The 24,455-nt window shown below is 35.9% G+C and overlaps 1 protein-coding gene across 1 annotated transcript in view; it reads right to left on the bottom strand.

Annotated features, from left to right (window-relative positions):
- Nucleotides 1-504: 504 nt before the first annotated feature.
- Nucleotides 505-24,455, bottom strand: part of LOC111058054 (nascent polypeptide-associated complex subunit alpha, muscle-specific form-like) — a 36,965-nt gene continuing 13,014 nt past the window's right edge. The window contains exon 2 of the mRNA XM_022345554.2: nt 505-5,239. Coding sequence (XP_022201246.2) covers nt 1,160-5,239 — 4,080 coding nt within the window. The 3' untranslated portion in view covers nt 505-1,159. The remainder of the gene's footprint in view (nt 5,240-24,455) is intronic.

The following is a 24,455-nucleotide window of genomic DNA, read 5'->3' as shown; positions in this document are numbered from 1 at the left end:
ACTAACGGTAGAACAAGCATGATTCTCATTTCGTCATACAATGTTGCATCATCACAGCGGAGGGCTTCAAGCAACTTTGTTTGAGATTGGGATTTTGTACCTCCGATTTTTTGTTGTTGATTTTTTCTTCGCTGCTGTATTTGAGGTAAAATTATTTTCATATCATGATAATTTGTAATTCTCCAGTGGTTTATTTTGTTATTAATTGCTCATTTTATGGTAGAAGCCTCTCGCTGATGACAAAACAAGCATGATGAACATGTGCATTAAAGTACATGTATGCTCTACCATAAGTGACCAGCCTTAGACTAACCACCAATTGCCTCTCTCCTTATTCCTCACTCTCTAAAAGTCATAGAGAAGTATCATTCAGACTTTCCTCCGTTTATAGGGAACATTAGGTATATATTATTTGAACATAAATGTGAACTATAGGTATTTATATCAACTTCTATCATTTTCAATAATATATGGGTTGATGGAGAATGAATTGAAAGACTGGACGGTAATTTACAAAAAATATTATTTACAACAATAATGGAATAATATACAATGAAAATATAAATACATATAAAAATTTACATCAGTTTTATACCATGAGGAAGGTTATTGGATGACTTGGTTGATGGGCCTGTATCAAACTCTAATCTTGCCTGACGATCCTGTTTACTTCTTTTTCAAATAATAATTTTCAATCAAATAACCCATAGTTTATTCCGCTGTAACATATCCCAAAAATATGTAGCTTATTCGTGGTACTCCTAAACCATAAGAATCTTTCGATGGCGTTCCTAATAGATTATCTTCCCCTAAAGCTTGAGTTGAGATTATTCCTCTATTGACTATAATATTATTAGATTTGAAATAAATTAATATTAAGATCAATAGTTTACTACTACAGCTACAATGGATTTTTAATTCAATATATTCAACAGTTTATCGAATATATTCAATATATTCATACAAGTGTTATGAGAATATCAAAATATTAGAGATTCAACATCTATTCAGCTTCAGTCCAATTCCAGAACAATTTTCTTGTTCCTTTGAAGTTCATGAACATCATTGGGGTAATAATGTTCTGTCACCCTCATGGAATCATTTCAGATGATCAAGATTACATAATTCACAATTCATAGAATTCAGTCTTCCCAGTCGTTCATCTCACAGATGATGGCGTATCAGATGCAGTAGAGTTCGTTGATGTGGATACACCACCATACAAATAATTAGTATCCTGTGATTTGAACATAACATAACTACCACTCAATTGTTGATTATTGTCTTTGCTTTTAATTTCTAGATTATTGATCTCTTTCTGTAAAGCTGAGATATCCGTGGAATTCTGTCCATTCTTGCCATGTTCACTATTGTAGTATAGTGCTATGCCCTTATTGACGAACATGGGTCCATCTTTCTCGGCTTCATAGCGATGATTTCTACTGCTCTCAGGTGGAGGCAGTTGAGTTGGATTTGGATCAATCAATTTTTTCAATTCTAAACTGTCCTTACCCAGCGATGTAATGTATTCAGCTGTTGCACTAGCTGCTGTTTCACTGTCTGCACTCTTCACTACCTGATATTCGAAGTTTGATGATGCCGAACCTTGCAAAGGCTCATGGTGACCATATACCGCTGATTGTTGTTTACTATCCGATGGGGACTGCTGCTCAATGGCTGCAAGAATGTCTTGCAATAATCCGTTTGACAGAACCTGATGATGTGGAACCGCTCCTCCTTCTCCATTACCACCAGCTGACTGAATCTGCAGTGTATATTGACCCAAATTCCCCTGCACTGGTATATTTTCAACACCCTGAATCCTGCCATAACTTTGACCAGGATCAATATTCAGAATTGCTCCCAGGTCTATCTGCTGAGATGATTGCACTGAATGTCCTTCCAAACCTAAAGACTGGACTATTGATTGAACATCAGGTGCATCACTATTCTGTGCAATATGATTGTTATCATTTGCCAGGAAGTTTGTATTCTGATAGCTGACTGGATTCACGTTTCTTGGGTCATTGCTTTGGATTTGGTGACTATTAAAATTCAAATTATTGTTCTGATCTGAAGGTAGAGCAAAGTTGACAAACTGCTGGCTTGGTGCTCCATATGTATTCGACAGATCTGCTGGACCACTGGTACCCGATCCTGGACCACTTGGATGTGATGATTGAGGTAATCCATAATCTGGAGATGATCCAGTGGTCTGTAGAGGAGGTGAAAGGTCATACTGGACGGATTGTGTTATTTGTAAGGCATCTTGTTGTCCATGATTACCACCTCCACTGTGATAGTTTTGACTTCCTTCTTTACCTAATTCAGGAACACTTGGAGGAATATATGTTTGACCTTGGAAGGGTTTACCATCACCTCCATTATGGTACTGAGCTGATTGAGCGATTGCCTCAATCAGTCCTTTTGGAACTGGCTCTCTGAACTTCACTGGCTCTTTCGGTTGTAGATTTGGACCTTCAATTTGCTTTCCAGATGGAACTCCATAGGACAATGCTGGATTTGCAATTGCGTGATCAATATTCTCTGCTGTTGAGTGTGCATTTGAGTGTCCTCCACCTTCCAAAGCAATATTTGGGGGAGGTGTTCCACAGCATCCACCCATTGGTACCCCAAAACTTCCAAATTCTTGTTGCTGGGGGGGTAGATATGTATTTGATGCTGGTCCAAGTGGCTCAGCATATAATCCACTGGGAATGTTAATATCACTGGGTGGAGCTCCATATGCCTCTGAAGGTGCTGAGAGTGGTGAACCATAAGAGTTGCTTGGTGGTGGTCCATACTGGGATTTCGGTGGTCCATATGAAGAGCTAGGTTTTTTTGAAAACTTTGGAGGTCCATAAGAGCTGCTTGGCTTGCTTGATCCAAATACACCATTCATTTTTGGTGGTCTTCCATGACTTGGCACAGTTTTCCTGGGTGGGGGAGGAGGTCCTAAGAAATTGTTATCAGGTAGGCCATAGGAGCCACTTAATGATCCAGAGCTTTGTGAGCTGAAAGATGTTGCTTGACCTTTAGATGAGGGTGGAAAATATGATCCACTTGGTGGAGGCCCATTATTGCTGCTAGGTGGAGGCCCATAATTGTCACTTGGTGGTGGTCCATAATTTTCACTAGGAGGAAGCCCATAATTACCACTGGGAGGAGGTCCATAGCTAACACTAAGAGGAACAGATAATCCTGGTCCACTGCTGGATTCAAATGATCCACCAGATTGTGAAGGTGGTCCATATGATTCACTTGGTGGACCTGAAAAAGAAGGTCCTGGACCTGACGAAGGGACTCCATATGATGAACTTGGTGGCTCCTCAGGAGGTGCTCCATATGATTGACTGGGTGGACCTGTTTGGGGAGGAGCTCCATAATCACCACTTGGCACATTCTGGAATGAACTCTGAACTGGAGGTGGTCCAAAGCTGTCACTTGGAATACTTGATCCAATTGGTGCAGCATAGGCATCACTTTGAGGTACACCAAACTCAGACTGCGGTGAGGATGGTGGAAGCCCATATGAGATACTTGGACCTCCACTATTGAGAGAATTGGATGATACTTGGGCAAAAACATTCAAATCACCATGACCATCTCCTCCAATCAATGATGTGGAGCCATGAGATTGTCCAACACTAATATGAGAGTTTGTTGAACAACACTTTGATGAATCAGGTCCACCTAGGAAGTTGTTACCATCTGGAGGACCATAGGATGAGTCAGGCAATGGTGGTGGAGGGCCACCATAGGATGAGCTTGGCTCATTATGATGGTGATTTGAGTTGGAGTCTGGAACACCATAGCTGTTACTTGGTGCTTGCCCACTCGAGTGTCCAGCTGGGTGACCTTCACCAAATGGATTGGGTATGGGTTGCCATCCATCATATTTGATATCTGGTGGAGTTGGGGGGGCTGGCACTCCTGGTGGACCTCGAGGACTATCAATCACTGGTGTTCCATAAGAAGGCCTGGGAGCTGGAGCATGTGGAGGCGGGCCATATGAGTCTGGAGGAGGTCCATATGTTTGCTCAGGAGCTTTCAATGGTGGACCATACTCCGGTTTGGGTGGGGATTCGAAAAGTGCTGCTGCAGTGGGTGGTCCATATTGACTTTGTGGAGGAGAGCTGTCTGGTGGACCATATGATGATTTTGGTGGTCCATATGTTGGTTTGGGTGGGGGTCCATAGGATGGCTTGGGTGGTCCATATGATGGCTTAGGTGGTGGGCCATAGGATGGTTTAGGTGGAGGACCATATGACGGTTTTGGAGGTGGGCCATATTGTAGTTTGGGTGGTGGACCAGAAGGTGGTTTTGGTGGACCATACTCTGGCTTTGGTGGTCCATAGGATGGTTTTGGAGGTGGACCATATGATGGTTTTGGTGGTGGTCCATATGAAGGCTTAGGTACTCCATATGAAGGTTTGATAGGTGGGCCATAGGAGTCTGAGGGTGGTCCATGTGGCTTGGGAGGTGGTCTGAATATATCTGGTGGGCCATAGGAGTCTGAGGGTGGTCCATGAGACTTGGGAGGTGGTCTGAATAAATCTGGTGGGCCATATGAGTCTGAAGGCTTCTTGGGTGGAGGTCCAAAGGAATCAGATGGGGGAGGACCATAAGAGTCAGAAGGTGGAGGACCATAAGATGGTTTTGGTGGACCATATTGTGGTTTAGGTGGAGGGCCAAATTGTGATTTGGATGGAGGACCATAAGATGGTTTCGGAGGAGGACCATAAGATGGTTTCGGAGGAGGACCATATTGAGGTTTAGGAGGAGGGCCATATTGAGGTTTTGGTGGAGGGCCGTATAATGGTTTTGGTGGTCCATATGAGGGTTTCGGTGGTGGTCCATAGGAATCACTTGGTGGACCATGATTTGAGCCTATTGGTGGACCATAAGAGTCTGATGGGGGCTTTGGAGGCCCATATACTGGTTTTGGCCCATTGTATTTATCAGCTGATGATGCTGGGGGTGCATATGAATTGTGTGGTAAACCATATGAGTCAGAAGGAAGGGGTGCCCCATACGAATCACTCAATCCAGTTGGAGCATCTCTCCTTACTGGAACGTTGTTTGTGTCACTCGTTTGTGCATCATCGTCTCCTTTTGTTGAATCGGCCGTGCTCAGAGGCAGTGGTTCAATCTTCAGGGATTCCGTTGAGTTCGATGCGGATGTCACCACAGCTGATGTACCGCTGCATACTAGACAGAGGCATGTCAGCAGCCACACCTGTGAATAAGAGAAAATCAATTAATTCTAGTGCTAAGTAGAGGTTTCAACATTCAGGAAACTGGTGATACAATACATAAATCATAGATGGAGATTGCATTATTTTATGAAAAGAGTGTGAAGATTGTAGCTTATATGGAAAAATACCTATAATCACTGGAATATATCATCATTACGTAACTGAAGAAGAGAGTTTTCATTGATACTCCATAATACATTATTGTTCAATCATATTATTTTTGATTGGTGTTTCTGATTTTCAATGGAAAATATCAGTTCAACAAGATAACAGTATAGAATAATCAGAATATAAATGAATGTAATATTCCATCCAACTGCAATTTTATCAACACAAATTTTCAAGAAGAATACCATTCTCTTTAGAAGTCATCGGGAAAAAATATTATCACCAATTACTCTCCCTCAAACATTAACAATATTATTTTGATTTTCAATGAGTTGAGAATCAAGTTATTATCTGCATGAAGCAACCTAAAGTATGGACCATTGGTATTCTTTTGTAGGTGAGGGGGGTACAGGGTGCACTTGATTTCAAACAAGGCTGTGAAAAGTTCAAAGAATATTGTTATGTGGACATTCAAGGACCATTCTAAGGTATTTAAGAGTTATTTTAGGTATCAAAACGAAATCAGGAAACTGTGCATTCACTAAAACAAAATGAAGCTTGCTTTTGTTTATTTTTATTCCATCAGGAATCCCCCTCTATATAGGTCACTTGTGATATTCATCGCCTTCTTTCACTTGTACTCACCCACAAGTAGTTGTTATTCTATTTTTTATTCAAATAGGGGGTAGGCCATAAACATAGGATAATTGAAAAATGAATAAGGAATGATAAAATATAAGCCAACAACAATATTGTATTGATATACCTATGCGCATACTCCAATAGCACTTACTCATCCATCCCACCAACCATTCACTCATTCACCTATCAATGAAACTAGAAATCTACTAGATCAAATACATTCAATTTTTTGACTCTCAAGAGGCGCACTGAAAACGGATAAAATCCTATTTCCATAGATAAGTTACATCCAAAATCTGCTTTTTCTCAGCTTTTTCAAGGACAAATAAGCATGAAATATTCAATTTAGGAATACCAGCTCACTCGAGGCCTATCCAAATATTGCATCAGAAGGACTTTTGAATTACACCAAAGATATGCTCGAAATCAGTGTTTTGTATTTCTGCATGGATACAGATTTTTAACTAATAGACAGAAAATGTTCGAATTTGGTATAAAGGTTCATCTAAGCTGTGTCAAGGGGGCTTTCTAGGAATCATGCGTGAATTCTGGTGTTTACCAGCGTTCTCTTCATTTTCTAAACTTTTTTGAGAACAAATTGACAGTAATGCCCAATGCTTATTCAGGCTGTGATTCCACATGATTTTCAGGAAGATAGACCCTGTGACAGGGCTCTTATCTGCTCTACAACATGAGACCAGGTAGATCGCTTCATCTTATTTTTTGATTTCCAAGTAGGTTGTAAACAATGCTCCTTGTATTTCAGAAAACACTAATCTCTTTTATATTAAAGCTGCAACTTAATATTCAACTTAAACCTACATCATTAATTTCATTGTCCTGAAATTGAGATTTTTGAGATTTGACTTTTGAGATTTCAAGAATGATTAGAGGTTTCTACAGGGGCACCTAAAAATCAAATCTCGATGGATCCCAGAGAAATTTCTCAGCAGAATGAATAGTACCTTAACGACTTGGGTTCCATGGGGTTTCAGAATGGGGGGTTATTCTGGTCACACCTGGACCTTGAGATCTTGTTCTAACAGAATCATAAAATTCTTTAAATTTTAGTGGATAATCACGTATAAGGACACCTCAAGGATCAAAATTATCATCTATACCGAGGATGATTAGAGGCCTATTTTCAGTTCTTCAAAATTCCAGTACGTCAAGACTCAAGTTCTTCAAGTTCCCAGTTCATCAAGTTTTCAATTCCTTCAAGCTCCTCAATGATCAAAATCATAAGTGAAATTTGTTGGAGATAGTCAATCAAAGCACGTTACAGGAAAAGCATACACACTATAAAACCAGCATTACAGACGAAAGGAGGTAAACAAGTCATAAGACACGATTTTCTCAATGAATAGTTTTGGGCATTCCTGATGTTATTCACTCCAAAAACTGCTTACATTCATAATTTCATTGAGAAATCCACATATTACAAGAGTGGATACCCAAGCTTACTCACACACAAAGTCCAATAATGACTTTCTATTGATACTTTAGTTAAAATAACTCAACTTGGAGTCAAGTCACAGTTCATAACCTCCAGTATCGGTCGCTGTACGAGGAAGAGAGAGTGATAGTCAGCGAGTGAGTGAGTGAGGAAGAAGTACTACTGGGAAACAAACAAGTTTGAGTGAGATGGAGTAAGAAGAAAGCGGAAGAATGTTGAACCAGTAACAATGTTAAGGGCATAACCTTAAACTGGGAACCTGTTCCGGGCATCTGCCTCAAGTGACTATTGACCCCATTCTTGTTGCTTTCGTTCGTCTTATGTTGTTTCTCTTGGTTACAATATCAAACGCACCACAGTCATAGCAAACAGCTACATAGCGCTCATTTTATTAATGATAATTTCCCGCTCAAATTCTCATGTACCTTATCCCAGTAATCGGCCAACTTTCACTTGGCTTCGAAGATATCTCACCAGATAATGAATGAGTGAGTGGGATGCACTTCCGTGTGGTGATCTCATGGGTGAGAAACTTGGAAATTGTCCGAAACAACTGAAACTGAATTGCTGGTAATACTGCTGAGTATATGGAAACCAAGATAGAAATTGTAATTTTTTTGTGAATAATGATGCCTTATGTCATAATGATTAGAATGATACACGATGAAATCCAAACTGCAACGAGAATACTTATGAATTCTGTAGCATGAAATAAATACGTGGATAAATTTGTGGATAGAATTCATCAGTATAATGATTGAAAGTTTGAACCTCATCCTCATTCTCACAATAGTCAAGAGAAAATTTGTGTAAGTAACTGGTGGGAAGTGCATCAAGATGATTAATTGTACAGTGTTCGATTATATTTTGAGCGAATAAATAAACTCACACAAAATCACGTTAATGATGTTCAGCATTGGAAAAATATTTTAAGATTATTTGAGGCTTGTATTAATCTTGACTGACTCTTTCATTATGTTTATCGCAAGGTCACTCTAGACTAGATGAAAATATTCGCATCTCAAGATTACTGTGTGATAGAATAATGTTATCATCAATCATAATTCAATAATATTTGTAGAAACGTTAAATTCCGGCTTTATTTTTATTCTACATGTTGAATAAAATAAGTTATCAAATATAATCAATGAGGCAATCATTTATTCATAGCATGAATAATGGATAGCTAAAAAAAATCAATAATGATTAACAAAAAACCATTCATTTGTTTACGCTTAATGCTAATTTCGATTCCTCATTGTTACATGAATCAATTTTACTAGAATTTTAATTTTTAATGGAATTTTAGATATTTTTGAAATCATAAAGTGGATGTAATGTATTCTAGAACACAAAACCAAATGGTCACTGAGTTGATTGGGAATGGTTTATCTCAATATTAGTCCTAGTCATAATAGGTAACCCCTATTTATAACCGTTATCATCATAGTGAATGCTTTCACTATTAATACTTTTATCGGGAACTCATTCAAGACAGTTGTCTGGTTTTAGACGATACAATTGAATAGTGAGACCTTTATGATAAACTACAAAATAGTTCAGTATGATTCACCTTATTTGAAGTGTATTCAGAATAGCTTTCCCCAAGCTACCTGCTGTAGTTCAAAATTGAATCTCTTCACTTTCATTGAAATTTACTTCCATAAAGTGCAGTTTGAGTTTATTCTGCCGCACAATTTCCTTCTAGTTAGTATAGTAGATCAGTTTAGATATCCTTCATTCATTCAAATTATTCCAGACTCTTCTGGAAGAACAAAACACTAATTTGATTTCAGTGCAACCACGGATCCAAAAATTGAATTCCAGTGCAGCTTCCTAGTTTTTCGCTTATTTGTTTTGATGATTGGCATCAACTACAGCATTGATGGGCTTGAACTAAGAGACAGAGCAGTCAGTAGTAGCCTATAGTTGTCTGCTAGACTGCGCCATGCTTCAGAAAGGTACCAACAGCACGTTTGTTGCAAGTCCCGTGAGCTGTTTCGCTAATGGCACACAACTCTAGTAAATCAATTACTTTCAATGGTATGGCTGAAAATACTAATGCGCTCGCATCCCCCCCCCTCGACCGCTCAAAACCCCCCTCCATCGCCAAAAACCCATCACAAACCCCCCAACCACCGTTTGTGCTTGCATCTGTATTTACTTCTCCATCCACCGATACTGTGCCCTGTACCACCACAAATGGAATGGATGAATTATTTATTTGACGGCAAAGCAATGGATGAAGCCAGTAAATGCGCTTTGGCGGAAAAAATTGAGAAGTACCGAGGAGACTACTTTGCTACTACTTCCAAGCTCAATCGCTGTATGATTTCCCCATTCCGTCTCCAGGAATATCAATTTCGCTTCTGTAAATTCTTAGGTTTTCCTGTTGAAGTTCTAGTTGCAAGGAATTGGAGTAAATGAGTAATATGAACAAACATAGTTACTCTAGTTTCCAAATTTGTTAGAAAAACTGATTCTTCTTTCAATATTTTTGACGAGAAGGGGTGCCTCCGAGAAAGTAGTCCTGTATTCTAATAATGATTAATTCAAATCTTCAACGGAAGATGAATTATTAGAACTGAGAACTGATAATGCAAATATAAACAAAAGAACTGAATAGGGGGAAAATATTATTCTTTACTTAGCGATATCTATTGCTTCTGAAAAATTGTAATAGGCTAGAATCATTTTGTATTACAAATTTGATATAATACAGTATATTATTTCAACTGATGATCTGCAGGAAATCAAATCGAATGTTAAAGCGGAATTTTATGATATATTTTAATAATTAGGTATCTCAATTCGAATGCGCCAGTTTATTCTGAATATATTATGTCTGGAATACAATTACATTGAAGAACTTATACTATTATAAAATTTTCCCTTATAGCACTGGAGACTGCGTGGGAAAATGGTTTTTTTATGTAATGAACAAGAAGAACCACCTAAAAATGGTCATGGCTAAGTAGCGTGCAGTTCAGTATCTTTTTTCAGCATGGAGGCAAAGTTATGCCTGAGGTCAACGTCGTGTCTATCACGGTGCATCTGCATCTAATTGACAATCTTCGTGATGTAGGTGTTCACGATAATGTCTGAAGAAAGTGCACTGTCTCATACACTAACTCCTTTCAGAATGTCTTCCACTTCCTTCGTCATCTCTCTCTTTCCTTCCACACCATTTTCGCTTTTCTGTTAAATTCACTTGTAAAGAATCAAGCATTGGACTGTTCACTTTCAGCAGTTACTATGTCATCATTCACAACCAGCTACCTCTTCAGACTGAACCGTCTTTATCTTTTGACGTTGTCCAGAATACAGATAGATAGAATACTTGAGAAAATATCTAAAAAGAGTGCAGTCGTGCGTACCATCTCTTCTCACATCCCAGAGATAGACTAGTTTTGAATTGACTTCTGTGCAGTACTGTTTTTCTCGAGAGTATTGTTTCTCACGAAACATGTGAGCAAACTTAGTAAATGCTTCTCCAGCTACTATTTTTCCTCGAGAAGGAAAACATTCTTGCGTTACTTGAATTAATTCTTATTTAAACAATCGGTGTATTTTCACAAAACTTTTACGTATCACAAATACATAATCTTATTTATTACTGTACATTTCAACTCCTGATGTTTTCAATCACGAAGGACATATTAGTTGATCTCAATCTCTCTTGAAATTCTACAAACTATCTCATAATTCTTTATAATATTATACTTTGATAGACTTCGATAATGATTGATTTGATTAACTAATAGTTCTGTAATTGAACTCATATATTCAGATTTGAAATTAATTTGAACAAATAAAGTATTTTATTGCTTAGCATAGTCATATATCAGGCTGACATATTATTTCCCTTATTATTAGATTGAAAGCTTATTGTTGGCTTATTTCTGTTACATATGATGGTGTAATAGGAAAAGTTTCTTTGTAAAATTGTAGTAGACAACATGATAGGTTCTGTATAGATGGGAATTCAGAGAGTTAGAAACTTCAACTTTAATAATGAACTTGTTCCTTATGAAGTAAAAACTCTCTCGTCACCCTCATATAATTGAATCATGTTTATCTATTCTCTACGAGAATTGTATAGAACTATAGATTTCTTATTAGGATGAAGAATTTCAAGATTAATAATAATTTGAAACCTATTACTTAATTGAAGCTAGATACAACTCATCATAGCCTGCTCATTCAACAGTAATTGAATGAATGTATGATAATGACTTATTTCATCTTTTCCAAGAATTGAATTACGGTATCTAAAAATATTGACCCTCTTCGAATGGCCTCTCCATATGGCCTCCTCAAATTCACCTTCTCCCACCTCCTCTTGATTCGGTGGCTATTTCTACTGGATGCTGGATTTAGAAACTTGATCAATTTTTAGATGAATGTGCCAATAAAAACTATAATCACCATTTGAGGCTAAAGTCGAATGAGGCTCTGATTTCAGATGAATCCCTGTCATAGTAAGAAGAAATCCGATTCTACTAGACTGGTAGATAATAGCCTATATGTAGGCATTTTTTAATAGTGAATTATTCTTCTTCTTCCAACTTATTTCTATTCTCAAGAAAACCAACCACTTTTGGTCAAACCCACTTATCGTTTCGACAATAAGCATTGACAGCCACCCCACTCGCATAAAATGTGATACCCATACATTTACACACACTCGACCCTCTCAATAAATTTCCGACGCTGTTTATCGTATCAAATTGTATTTCTTCGACTTTTGGCTCGTATCCATGTAGTTTACTTCAGAGCTGATCATGATAGGGTACTGGAAAACGGGTTCAACTGTGAAATATATTAGGGGCGAGAAATATTTTGTGAAGGATCGACCCCTCACAGGGGTCAAAGCTCAAACAAATTTCGCAAAGGAGCTTTTTGGGTTATTTATTAGGGAAAGAGGACTTCCTTCGTTGCACCTTGATCTTGTTTCTTGTTCAGTGGATGCGGATCATTCGAACAAGTGAGTAGTGGGAATAATATAAGATCACACTTCACTAGGCTTTGCACCCTCACTGAGATCTTGCCCGATTCCTATCACTGTTGGAATTCCAATGGAATGATACAACTCATGCATTATTGATATTTTTCCACCCAAATTATGTTATGTACTACGTTTCCATAAGGTGTTTTTAGATACAAACTTCCCAATCTGATTAGAAATTTCACGAATCATTGAAAAGATGATAATTTTAAATACTCTTTCTAAAATTATTCACATCTCAAGTCATACGAGTATAATCATTTCGAATAGCTGATTAAAATGATTATAAATTGAGAAAAATTTCAGATGATTGCAGAATTATCTTTTATCCTTCTGCAAAATGAAGTCGATCAGAATCAATCTGCAGAACTATTAACAGGGGAATGTTTTTCCACTAACATTGTTTACATCCAAGATGGTGGACCAGATTTTTAAAGTCATAGTAAAGTAGTATTTCCAATTTGAGTGGAATCCCTAATCACACCCACCTTGGAATCACAATCTTTTATGAGATACTAAGCCATTTTCATACTTTTTCTCTCCTTTATGCTTTGAATAGTATTGATTAATAATGTGAATATCTTCGAAATGGTTTGAGATATCGATATGCGGTTTTCGCCATTAATTTTTTCTTGAAATTTCGCATCGAAATAATGTATCACATGACAATCTTCCCATTCAAAAAAATGAAGTGGCATCGAATATGGCGGATCCAAGATGGCGGACCAGATTTTTAAAATCATAGTGAAGTAGTATTTTCAATTTGAGTAGGATCCCTAATCACATCCACCTTCAAATTACCTTTGTGTATAAGATATTCAGCCGTTCTCGGACTTTTCACCCACTCTGTATGATATAACTATCAGGTAACCCGTGCTCTGCAAGGGTCTACTTCAAAACTTTACAAACTGAAAACTTGACGTGATGAAATATTTGGAAATTGAAAATAGGCCTATTACCATCATCGGTTAGTAGAAAATATTTATACAAAGTTTCAAGTCGATCAGTCCAGTAGTTCAGACGTGATGATTTCATCGTCAACCATAAAGTTTCCTATCCCGTACAAGTATAATAAGACAGTTCTTTCCATTATCATAGTATAGATGATAGATTGATGGATGATTTATCCATCTTTGTATCTTTGAATGAGAAAAAAACGTTTGAACGGTTTGAGAAATTGGTGCGGCTTTCATCATTTTCTCTTGAAATTCTGTATCGAAATCATGATTACTTTCGAATTTAAAATAATTAATTTGGAAAAAATGAGTGAATTCAAAATGGCGGTTCCAAGATATTGGACCAAAATTTTGATGCAACAGAAAATCAGTTATTTTTATTTCAATTATGATCCCCAATCATAGCAATCATCTAATCTCCCTTTTAAAAGAAATGTTCAGCTGTTCCCTTACAACAGCTGGGAGCATGACAAATTGAAAACTTGACGTAATGGAATCTTGAAGAATTGAAAATAGGCCTGTAACAATCCCCCGTTGATAAATTAAGAATCTATGTGCAAAATTCAAATTAATCAGTTGAGTAGTTCAGACGTGATGATGCTTCAAACATAATTTTACTATTCCGTACGTGTATGAGCCAGTTCCTTTCTTTATAATAGTATAGATAACTGATGACATAAAACTTGGAAACCTCATGAAATAAATCATCTTGATTTTTTCAATGCAATATTTTTTTTCAATAGCCTAGACCTGTTATGAGTACCGATGATCACTCATTTCATTAGAATATATTTCCTAAATTTTATATTATCTCAACCGCTATAAACTACAATCTTACTTCTTCCTCTAACTTCTCATTAGAATCTAACTCATTTCATTAGAATGTATTTCTTGAATTTCATATTATCTGCACCGCTATAAACTACAATCTCACTTCTTTCTCTAACTTCAAGTCTGTCTCTCAAATTGAATGAATAAGTTAGCCTATGGAAACTAAAGACAATAAACTGATGGATTCATACAAAAAAGTGAGTTAGCTATACCGTAGGGGAAATAATTATATCATTAGTGCACTCTTCTCTCTTGTGTAACATATTAAAATCTGATGAGTAAACAAAATCCCTATTTGGGAGAATTTTATAGGTCTGAAGTGAAATAGCTAGTCTAGTATCGCTAAATGCCATAACGATTATTAAAAGATTAGATAATAACAGGTATCACGGCTAAAATTAGAACAGCCGAATAGAAAAAGAAAGTTATTTGCTACTTATATTATATTATATAAAGTATTGGAGATTTGAGGTTAGGCTTAAAATACCTACTGATCGGCGACATAATGATCGATCGAGTCGCATAACGTAAAATCTAGCCAGACACCTTGGCAAAAATTTATTGTAAACAAATGGTATGCAACTGGAGGACTTTAAAAAAGCACATGGCTAATTGTTGTAGAGGGAGAAACAACTTATAAACCTTATGAAAATATATTATATGTAATAAATATACTTAAACCACCAAATAAAAATAAATTAGAGTATTAAGGAAGTAGGATGTTCCCAGGCGCATGTGTACAGTAGTGAATTTGCATGAACCAATCAAATTGTAGTAATTGATGGGCGGCAATAGAGAGCCGATTCAAATATATTTATAAATATTTCTCTAAATGATAAGATTTTATAAATTTTTATTACTCAGTTTATGTATCGGATATGGTCCGAGAAAATATAAGGTATCAGACCTGGGATATAAGTAATGGTTTAGTAGATTGGCATGGACTATTTGAACCTTTAAATGGCGTAGTAGCGAATTATTTAAATTTATGTAAATTTGTAAGTCGGAAATGAAAATTGTAGAAATAAAATTAGAACCTGCACACTTGCCTGCCAGACACCACTATGGAATGACACTAAAATTTGTAGAGCACAAGACCCTTTATTACTTTTTGTACTTTTAAAGACTTAGTCCCATAAGACTTAGTGATGCTGCATTAAAGCGAAAGTCATTAAATATTTATTTAATCCCTTGGAGAAGACGACTTCGGCCACCAAAAATCCAGGACTACCAGGAAAATCGGATCGCCGCCTACAGCTTATAAAAATTCAGCACGTGAGTGATAAATAGTCGAAATATATAAAGTTAGGGCGCCCTCAGTGCTTTGAGTGAAACAAATACAAAAGCTAGCTCGTCGGAAAGGTTATAAATATTAAAAATTAATATAAAACTTGCGCAAGTCTTAAGAAGGTATAAGAAATATTTTATTAAATAAGAATAAGTCAATTTACATATCCAAAGGTACACAAATTAAAGGAATATTGAATTTTTATCTTGTAATACAAACGCTCACTCAATCATTGATTCTATTTAATAATTTGTAATGATATAATGTAGCTCTTGTTCACTGGATAAATTGATTCATCTACTCCATCAGAGGCCAAACCTTATGCCCTAAGATATATATATATATATATATATATATTATATATATATATATATATATATATATATATATATATTATTGAGAAATATACTGAAAACTACAGAAATTAATATATTTATAATCTTTGATTTATCAATTTATTTTTCTATGATTTTTTGAATAAGATATAAAGTGAGATTGCCTAAATCGACAAGCAACAGCAAGTCGATACCTAAGCTGCATACCAATGAATGCATATTATCATTTATCAATGAATTGAAAAAGCACATGGTAATGTTTCGTGCTGAAGAGCTAAAGAATAGTGTACCAGTCTGTGATATTTTCTTTTGATATATTTATTCTTGTTTTTGTTGTGTATGTTTTGATGCTCTATATATTTTCCATATTTATCTGACTTTTAATATTTATTCGTACAATATATGCATCAAATTTTTTATGGTGTACCATTTATTTTATTCCCCAATACCACGCAGGACAAATCTCATATCTATTTATTACTTATCAGTATTAAATCATTAAGAGAGTTGCCATCCAATTTTATCAGTAATAGAATAAGCTGGTTTACACAACAATATATGGCATGGTTAATTAAATTCTCTGGAAATAATACATTCCAAAGATTTCTATAAACTGTTCAAAAGCAATAAACTGCAGGAGCTCCTGAGCGAGCATATAAGGATTTTATCGAAATTGTATTCTAAAAAACCACGACCAGACTTATATATTTTTACACTCATGCTTTACCGATTGCAGCCAAGCCGAGGCAAATCGTTATTCAATTAAAAAATAACGTCAGACTTGTTACGCCCACTAAGCGTTTTTCAGTGACCAGTATAATCATAGAACATTCTATGGTTATACTGAATTAGATAAGACGTAATTAAACTCCTCAAATACTGAAAACATGATATCAAGTGGAACTGAATATTGAATAGATTGATAAATTGGTTTTGTTGTGTGATCTGTTATATACATTAAACTATCATTGTTATCACCTAGGCAAGTTCAATTACTTGGTCCTTGAACTTCGAGCTGAAACATTTCCAGCACTTTCAATTTCGATTCTAGGTAGTACATGATAAAAACCAGTTCGGAGTACATTATGATTATACCTTACGGGCTTGGAGTAGGTACTCAACTCTCTTGCTAGTTGCTACTCAAATGTTGCAGTCTGGTTCATTAGTGGTGGCCAAACGAGTTCTCTGCTGTCAGAACAACTTATCAATTTGCGGCTCAGGGCTCACCATCATCAATGCGTGTAATGCACTCATTCAACACTTGGCAACATATCACTTTTTCATTATGAAGACAAATTTGTCTGATTATGTTTGTTTTGGCATGGTCTTCAAGATTTATCTTCTGTTCAGTTCATCATGAGGCACTCTGTGCCTCTTATCTTTGTCATTTTGTTCTACCATAACTTGCTTGATTCGATAAGAAAACAAGTCTCCTCAATAAGTGGTGTTTCATTTTATTTTCCTTGCCCTATTATACCATAGGTAAGGAAAGTATTGCTTTCCGAAAAAATTAAGGTACCCCAATTTCTAAATTTCCATACGTTTCAAGGTCCCCTGAGTCCAAAAAAGTGGTTTTTGGGTATTGGTCTGTATGTGTGTGTGTGTGTATGTGTGTATGTGTGTGTGTATGTGTGTATGTGTGTATGTGTGTGTGTGTGTGTGTGTGTGTGTGTGTGTGTGTGTGTGTATGTGTGTATGTGTGTGTGTATGTGTGTATGTGTGTATGTGTGTGTGTGTGTGTGTGTGTGTGTGTGTGTGTGTGTATGTGTGTGTGTGTATGTGTGTGTGTGTGTGTATGTGTGTGTGTGTATGTCTGTGAACACGATAACTCCATTCCTAATTAACCGATCGACTTGAAATTTCAAACTTAAGGTCCCTATACTATGAGGACCCGACAATAAGAAATTCAATAGAATTCAATTCAAGATGGCGGAAAAAATGGCGGATAATTACTAAAAAACCATGTTTTTCACGTTTTTCTCGAAAATGGCTCTAACGATTATCTTCAAATTTATATCATGGATAGCTATTTATAAGCCCTATCAACTAGCATAAGTCTTATTTCTGGGAAAATTTCAGGAGCTCCGTAATATTCTTGAGAAAAATGGCGGAAAATGACTAAAAAACCATGTTTTCCACGGTTTTCTCGAAAACGGCTCCAACGATTTTCTTCAAATTTATACCATGGATAGCTATTTTTAAGCCCTATCAACTGGCATAAGTTTCATTTCTAGGAAAATCTCAGGAGCTCCGTAATATTCTTGAGAAAAATGGCGGATAATGACTAAAAATCCATGTTTTTCACCGTTTTTTCGAAAACTGCTCTAACGATTTACTTCAAATTCATACCATGGATAGATATTCATAAGCACTATCAACTGGCATGAGTCTCATTTCTAGGAAAATTCCATGAGCTCCGTAATATTCTTGAGAAAATGGCGGATAATGACCAAAAACCAGGTTTTTCACGGTTTTCTCGAAAACGGCTCTAACGATTTTCTTCAAATTCAAGCCATGGGTAGCTATTCATAAGTCCTATCAAATGACATGAGTTTTTTCCTTGGAAAATTGCAGGAGTTCCGTAATATTCTTGAGAAAAATGGCGGATAATTACTAAAAAAACATGTTTTTCACGATTTTTCAAAATAACTTGACCGATTTTTTCAAATTCATACTCTGTATAGTTATTTATCAGCTCTATTAACTGGCATGAGTCTCCTTTCTGGGAAACTAATGGGGGGTCCACCCCATCCTTGAGAAATGGACTTTGTAACCTCCTTCTCGTGCATGAGGTAGGTAGGTAGAGCAGTTCATAAAAAGAACACACATAGTCGAGATATTTCATCTGTAGAACAGCTGTTTTGACGACTTTAAAAAAATGACGACTAAAAAAATCATTGAATTTCACAATTTACACAAAGGAAAAAGTACTCTGAAAACAATTATATATACACATATACAAAAGTCTGATCGTAGTTTCGAATATGAGCAAGGAAAGTTGTGTAAGTGTACCACACCAGATTTTTAGTATACAAATGTAATCATGACAAGCTACTTCTAGCCTCCTATTCTCTTATCAATTTGATTTCATCATGAAAATTGAAAAAGTAGAAGTGATCTTTTTCAACAGCGTCAATGCGTAATATATTTTATTCAGGTAATATTATTTTGTTTGATAATGCAGCAGGAGATTTCCTTATAAACAAAAAAAAATTATGAGAATATTTTGTTGGATATCTCCATAGCCACCTCTAATACAAGGCCCTGGCCTTGGTAAAAAAAGATCAGCTGGTATTTGTTCAAATCTTTTTCACCAATCATGTTATAGATTCTAGGCCTACACTGCGACGTTGCAATATCGTAGGCCAGGGCCTTGTATTGGAGGTGGCTAAGATATCTCTCATTCTAAGACGCATTTTGCTGTATTCTCAGATCACTAGAAAGGGATTCGGAATAGTGAATGAGGAATAATGTCATTATTAACGGATTTTTCAAAAAAATATTATTTTATCTAGATGAAAATTCTCCTTCGTTTTCCAATTCCAAATCTTGTTACCATTTATTCAAATTTTATGCAAGCCAGTGGTAGATTCAAAATAAAATCAGAACAATATATAATAATTCGGAGGAAATATTCTCAGACGTTCTTTTTCAATAGAATCTTGTTCTCTGCTCGGATATTTTGAGAGATTGAAATGTATAATTCACGATCTCAGTTTGATTTTCCTCCTTTCTTGACCAAAAGTCTATGGACCCTCAACTTCAACAAATAATTTGAGCATGCCTAAAGAACACCTTAATTCGACTCTGATTATACTGTAACTGTACGGCTTTTATCAACGTATCCTCAAAAAGATTATATGGCGTGTTGTTAGTGATTAAGATGTGAGGAGAAACTGGATTATTATTGAACTTTCCTCCAAACTGACACCCAAATTGAGAGCACCATTGAAATAGAAATTAATCTTGTTGGAAGGGACCAGTTTTTGGGTCGTACAACAACATTAGTTTTTTGTCCTTGTATGCTTTTCCTCTTATCTTGACTAGAGGAGATGAGATCCTTTCCATGAGGATGAAAGTGAAAATTCAATTCTCTCAATAGGATAAATTAATAGGATATTTTGAATTATACTAACAATGGATGTTATAAGTTAGGCAGGTTAGTCCAACTTCAATAATAAACCGAGTGATTGAAAAAGTAATGTTGAATTGAATTCAAATATAGTAATTATTTTAGAAACAAGAGTGAAAAGGTTTATTCTGAAGGAGAGATGTCTGTAGATGGAGAGACTTAAAGGATAACTTTTGATAATTAAGTTATCAACAAGTAAAAGAATACGAGGTGATTCATGCACTGTTTAGGTTCTACAGAGTTTTGGTGTAGAAAATGAATAATCATAATTTTCTGTAATAATAATTCATTTAAGAGGGAAAATGGTAGACTACCTGGATAATAAGGGACATTTATATTGTATGGAGCTTCAATAATGTTTCACTCATAGCTATATTATAATGTCTTCTGAGTTTCGCTGTGTTCGATTATCCGCGTTCATTTGCAATTTTAGTTACATTATTATTCCAATTCTTGTTTTAAGCTAGATCTCCTGAGCACTGTTTACTTCATTAACTGCTATCTCTCTCTCTGTATACTTTAGCCATAGAACAAAACAATCTAAAAGTTTTCTCTGCTTCGGCCTAGACTCATTTCAATTATTCTAAGCAAGTTTAATTCTGTCGAAATTGTGACTGAATTCTCACCAAATATCTAAACCTATTATAGAAAAGGTAGTGAAGACTATCTTCATAGCGTCAAGTGGAAAAATAACAAAATGAGTTTTGTCCAACTGATGTCTAGAAAATACTATTGGAAAAATGTTTTGCTGTTATGCCTATAATAACCTTCAATAGTTATAGGTAGGCCTAATGATAATAATAATTGTAATTATAATTCAATCAATTAGAGTTATTATTATTAAACCCTCAACTTTGATGAGCAATCACTGTCTTTGTCTTTGGTACAGTTTCCTTTCCGGCTGCATTTTCCTTATTTTACTCGATCTTTTTGATTCTGAAAAAGGATTTGTTAAATGATTGCCATGTAGCTATAACTATTACATAATCATCGATACATTGTAGATAATAGAGTTCATCACTCAACTATCAGACTATGTTGACTTATCTCCAATATCAATTTATTATTGGACAATATCCAATATCAATAATTAATAGATTGTTTGTTCCCAAGCTTACAATTGATAATGTCATCAATATTTAGGTTCTTCCATGCTCAAATGGATAGCATTCATCATAATCAGAAATCAGTTGATGAATTTGAATTGTTTGAATCATAAATGATTGAGTAATTCACTACTTAGATGATTGATTGCTCATTTACTCCTGAATAATCGATCAATTGATTGGTCACTTAATATCCCTCGTAACTCTTCCTACCCCCAAATTAACATCCGAAAATAAACTTCGGAATTATCGGCAAAGCTAATTACAAATAAGAAAGTAGCCAGCTTCCAAGAAAGTGAAAACCAAATTCTCATAACTTAGCAAATTAGTGGTTAGCATAACATCCATTTAGTTAACTGCGGTTGGGTCTGTTTGTGTTTCTAGTTTTCCCTGACATTTGAACTGCCAAAATAGTTTCTATTTGAGCTTGGAGTCACATTAGTGAAAACAGTGTAAATTACTGTTAAAATTTCTCCATGGCAATTCATTACAACATGATGTTTGGTTAGAATGTTTCAGTAAGGCCTAGCACATACGGTGTGATTGTTTTACAACTACAGCTGCTAATCAGTTGGGATACGCGAACGACGAGACTGTTTCTACGTTTCTAGACTATGTTAAACCAGTTTTCAACTATTTTGCGACGGTAGTTGAAGGCACAGTCAAAACGTGTGCGCTTGGCCTAGAGGTAACAGTTCAAATTCAATTTCTATTCAAAGATGGGATATCTTGATAAAATCTTGGAGATCGAACTTGGAGCACTTCATTTTAAAGCTGATAAGTGATACAATTTACCCGAATGGAACAGTGTTTACTGGAATGAGGTTTGAATTCGAAGCTTCCATACAAAATATTATATTCAAATGATTTTGAAGATGATTCTTCAAGATTTCATCTTTTGAAGATGAAAAATCTCTACTCACTCTGAAAAACATTAAAAATAATCTTTACCCATTCAACAAAACAATCATGTTTTAACATATTCAGTGAGAATATTAATTCTTGTAGAATCTAAACTAGTCCCAAACATCAACCTCTCTCAACATGTTCCACAGATCTAATTCCACTGAACATGATGCAGCCTCACTAAACTGAGTAGTATATTTTTCAAATTTTGTTGTTCGATATTAACTCAATCCGCACTTTTCCTCCAATCATAATTCACTCAAAACATGATAACAAACATCCGTGTGACCCGGACAGTGGAGAGAAACCATGCCGGCCTTGTGTATATAACTATGTTTATAACTTATTTATTACATTGGTGTTGAGTGGCACACTTTGCAGTTGGAAAAGTTGTTTGTTAAGTTGTACGTCTCTTCTATGTCACTGTTCCATTCCAATCGGGTACGTCACAAGATTATCATTTTTAGCAAGAAGCATTCTGAGTTCTGCCGGCAATGCTAATAACCCAAACCTGGTCACTGGCAGATGAGACGAGAAAGTTGTCTACTAAAGTGAAGAAGATTTCACTACTGATAATGCGGCAATCGAGGAGATTCCTGCTTCTTTATCACCTTCATATTCCACTCTTCCTTCTGTATCCTCCACCATCACCTTGCCGTTTCTCACACTATCCTACTTTCTCACTCACTCTCTCTCTCTTTTGCAAATCATTCGATTTCGTTACAGCCAAGTTCAGAATGCACATAATCAGCGAGCAAGCTAATGCATTGGATATTGGTGCGGCCTAGCTAAACCCACTCGGCTGAGTCAACATGTGCAGCGGCCTATAATGCTATTAGTGGATTCAATGTAGTTCGTGTGACATCCATTAGGTCATTGATTTTGAGCTGTGTCAACATTAATGGTTCACCATGCAATCTCATTTTACTATGTTTGATAATAATTCCATATCCAATGTGTGGTGGATAAACTAGTCTTGAAAATTGCTGTGTGAGAATTTGTTTTCTAATCAAGTATTTTCTATTTTCCATTTTTCATGTGTAATAGCTTTATTCTATATTGATTAGTTTTCAATGATATTGCGCTCGAGTACTTCACATGATTTATTCCCTCTTTGGAATTGTAATTTTTTGAAACCAATGTAACATGAAACGATCAAATCAGATACGTTACTATTCGTATAATTCAAAAAGAGTAACTGAAGCCCAATCTCACTCTAGAACTATAAATCAAAATCATTTTTCACCTTCAATTCAAGATCTCCTCTGCATTGATAATGCAATGAACGAGAACACATACCTATTCAATTCTGCACACTTAGTAAGAGAATGAAATAACAATCATAAAAAAGTTTGGAAGAAAAGCAACAGACTAGACCCGTAACTTTCTCATCCTAAGTTTATGAGAAATATTTTTCCCCTGAATCCAGAGATGAAATTTCCTATCAATTACATTTATATAATATGATAAAATATTCAATGTAATGAAATATTCCATCACAGCAACTTCCCACAGAGCATCCTCCACTCACCCATATTTTCAAATCCAATCTCCACAAAATAGTTGGTGAAATCTCACCCTGAGCATCCAAGACAATGTGTCCTTGGATTGCCAATCAGCCATAATAAGCTATAATCAGCGATTACCAAAGAAAGTGGAAATCTTATAGGTAACTGGGTCAAGTCATCCGATACACAACTCCAGTATATGCGCGCGCATGGAGGTGGTGAAACCGTGCAAAAATTAATAATAGAAGGAAAGTCAAGGCAGGCATACACACTGGAGTTAGCTGGCTACGAATAGTTTGATGTGGTAAATGAGGATAATTAATGAGACTGAGAGTTCACAGAGTTCACTAAAAGATTAATGACTGCAACTAGCATTGCAGTTGAACGTCATTCTCTTTCCTCCTTCACACTCCCTTACACACTATTTGCATCGCTTCATCTCTCTCTTCCTCATATAACCTGTCTTTCTTGAATGTATATTCCTTCCTTTCATTGTCAGTTGAAGGCAAAGATTAGCTAAACCAGTTTCGTTGAAAGATTTAATTCATGCAGATCTTTAATCATTGCAGAGAAAGAAGTTGTCATTTTACACCGTCATGGGCGACACAGGCGAGGTCTAATTGAACCATATCTCGAGATTGTATTACGATGATATCTTGTGGAAAGTAATATGGTGTGACGTCATCAATTAGTATAGTCTGGATGAGAATGTAATAATTATTACATGAGTGGGAATCGGGTTGAGAAAAAGAAATCTTTTCTTTGGGAAATAAATTTAGGGATTTGAAGACTTGTACTTCTGCTAAAAATCAAATAATCCATTTTATTGACCAAGCATAGTGAGGTTTAACTTGATCGGACTTTAGTATGCACTCATGATTGTATGGTTGTATGTTCAGAACGTGTGAATAGATTTCCCTG

The sequence above is a fragment of the Nilaparvata lugens genome, chromosome 4 (genome assembly GCF_014356525.2).
Source record: "Nilaparvata lugens isolate BPH chromosome 4, ASM1435652v1, whole genome shotgun sequence".
Classification (NCBI taxonomy): Eukaryota; Metazoa; Arthropoda; class Insecta; order Hemiptera; family Delphacidae; genus Nilaparvata; species Nilaparvata lugens.
The sequence above is the reverse complement of the archived record's forward strand: the minus strand, read 5'-3'. Positions and strand labels throughout refer to the sequence as shown.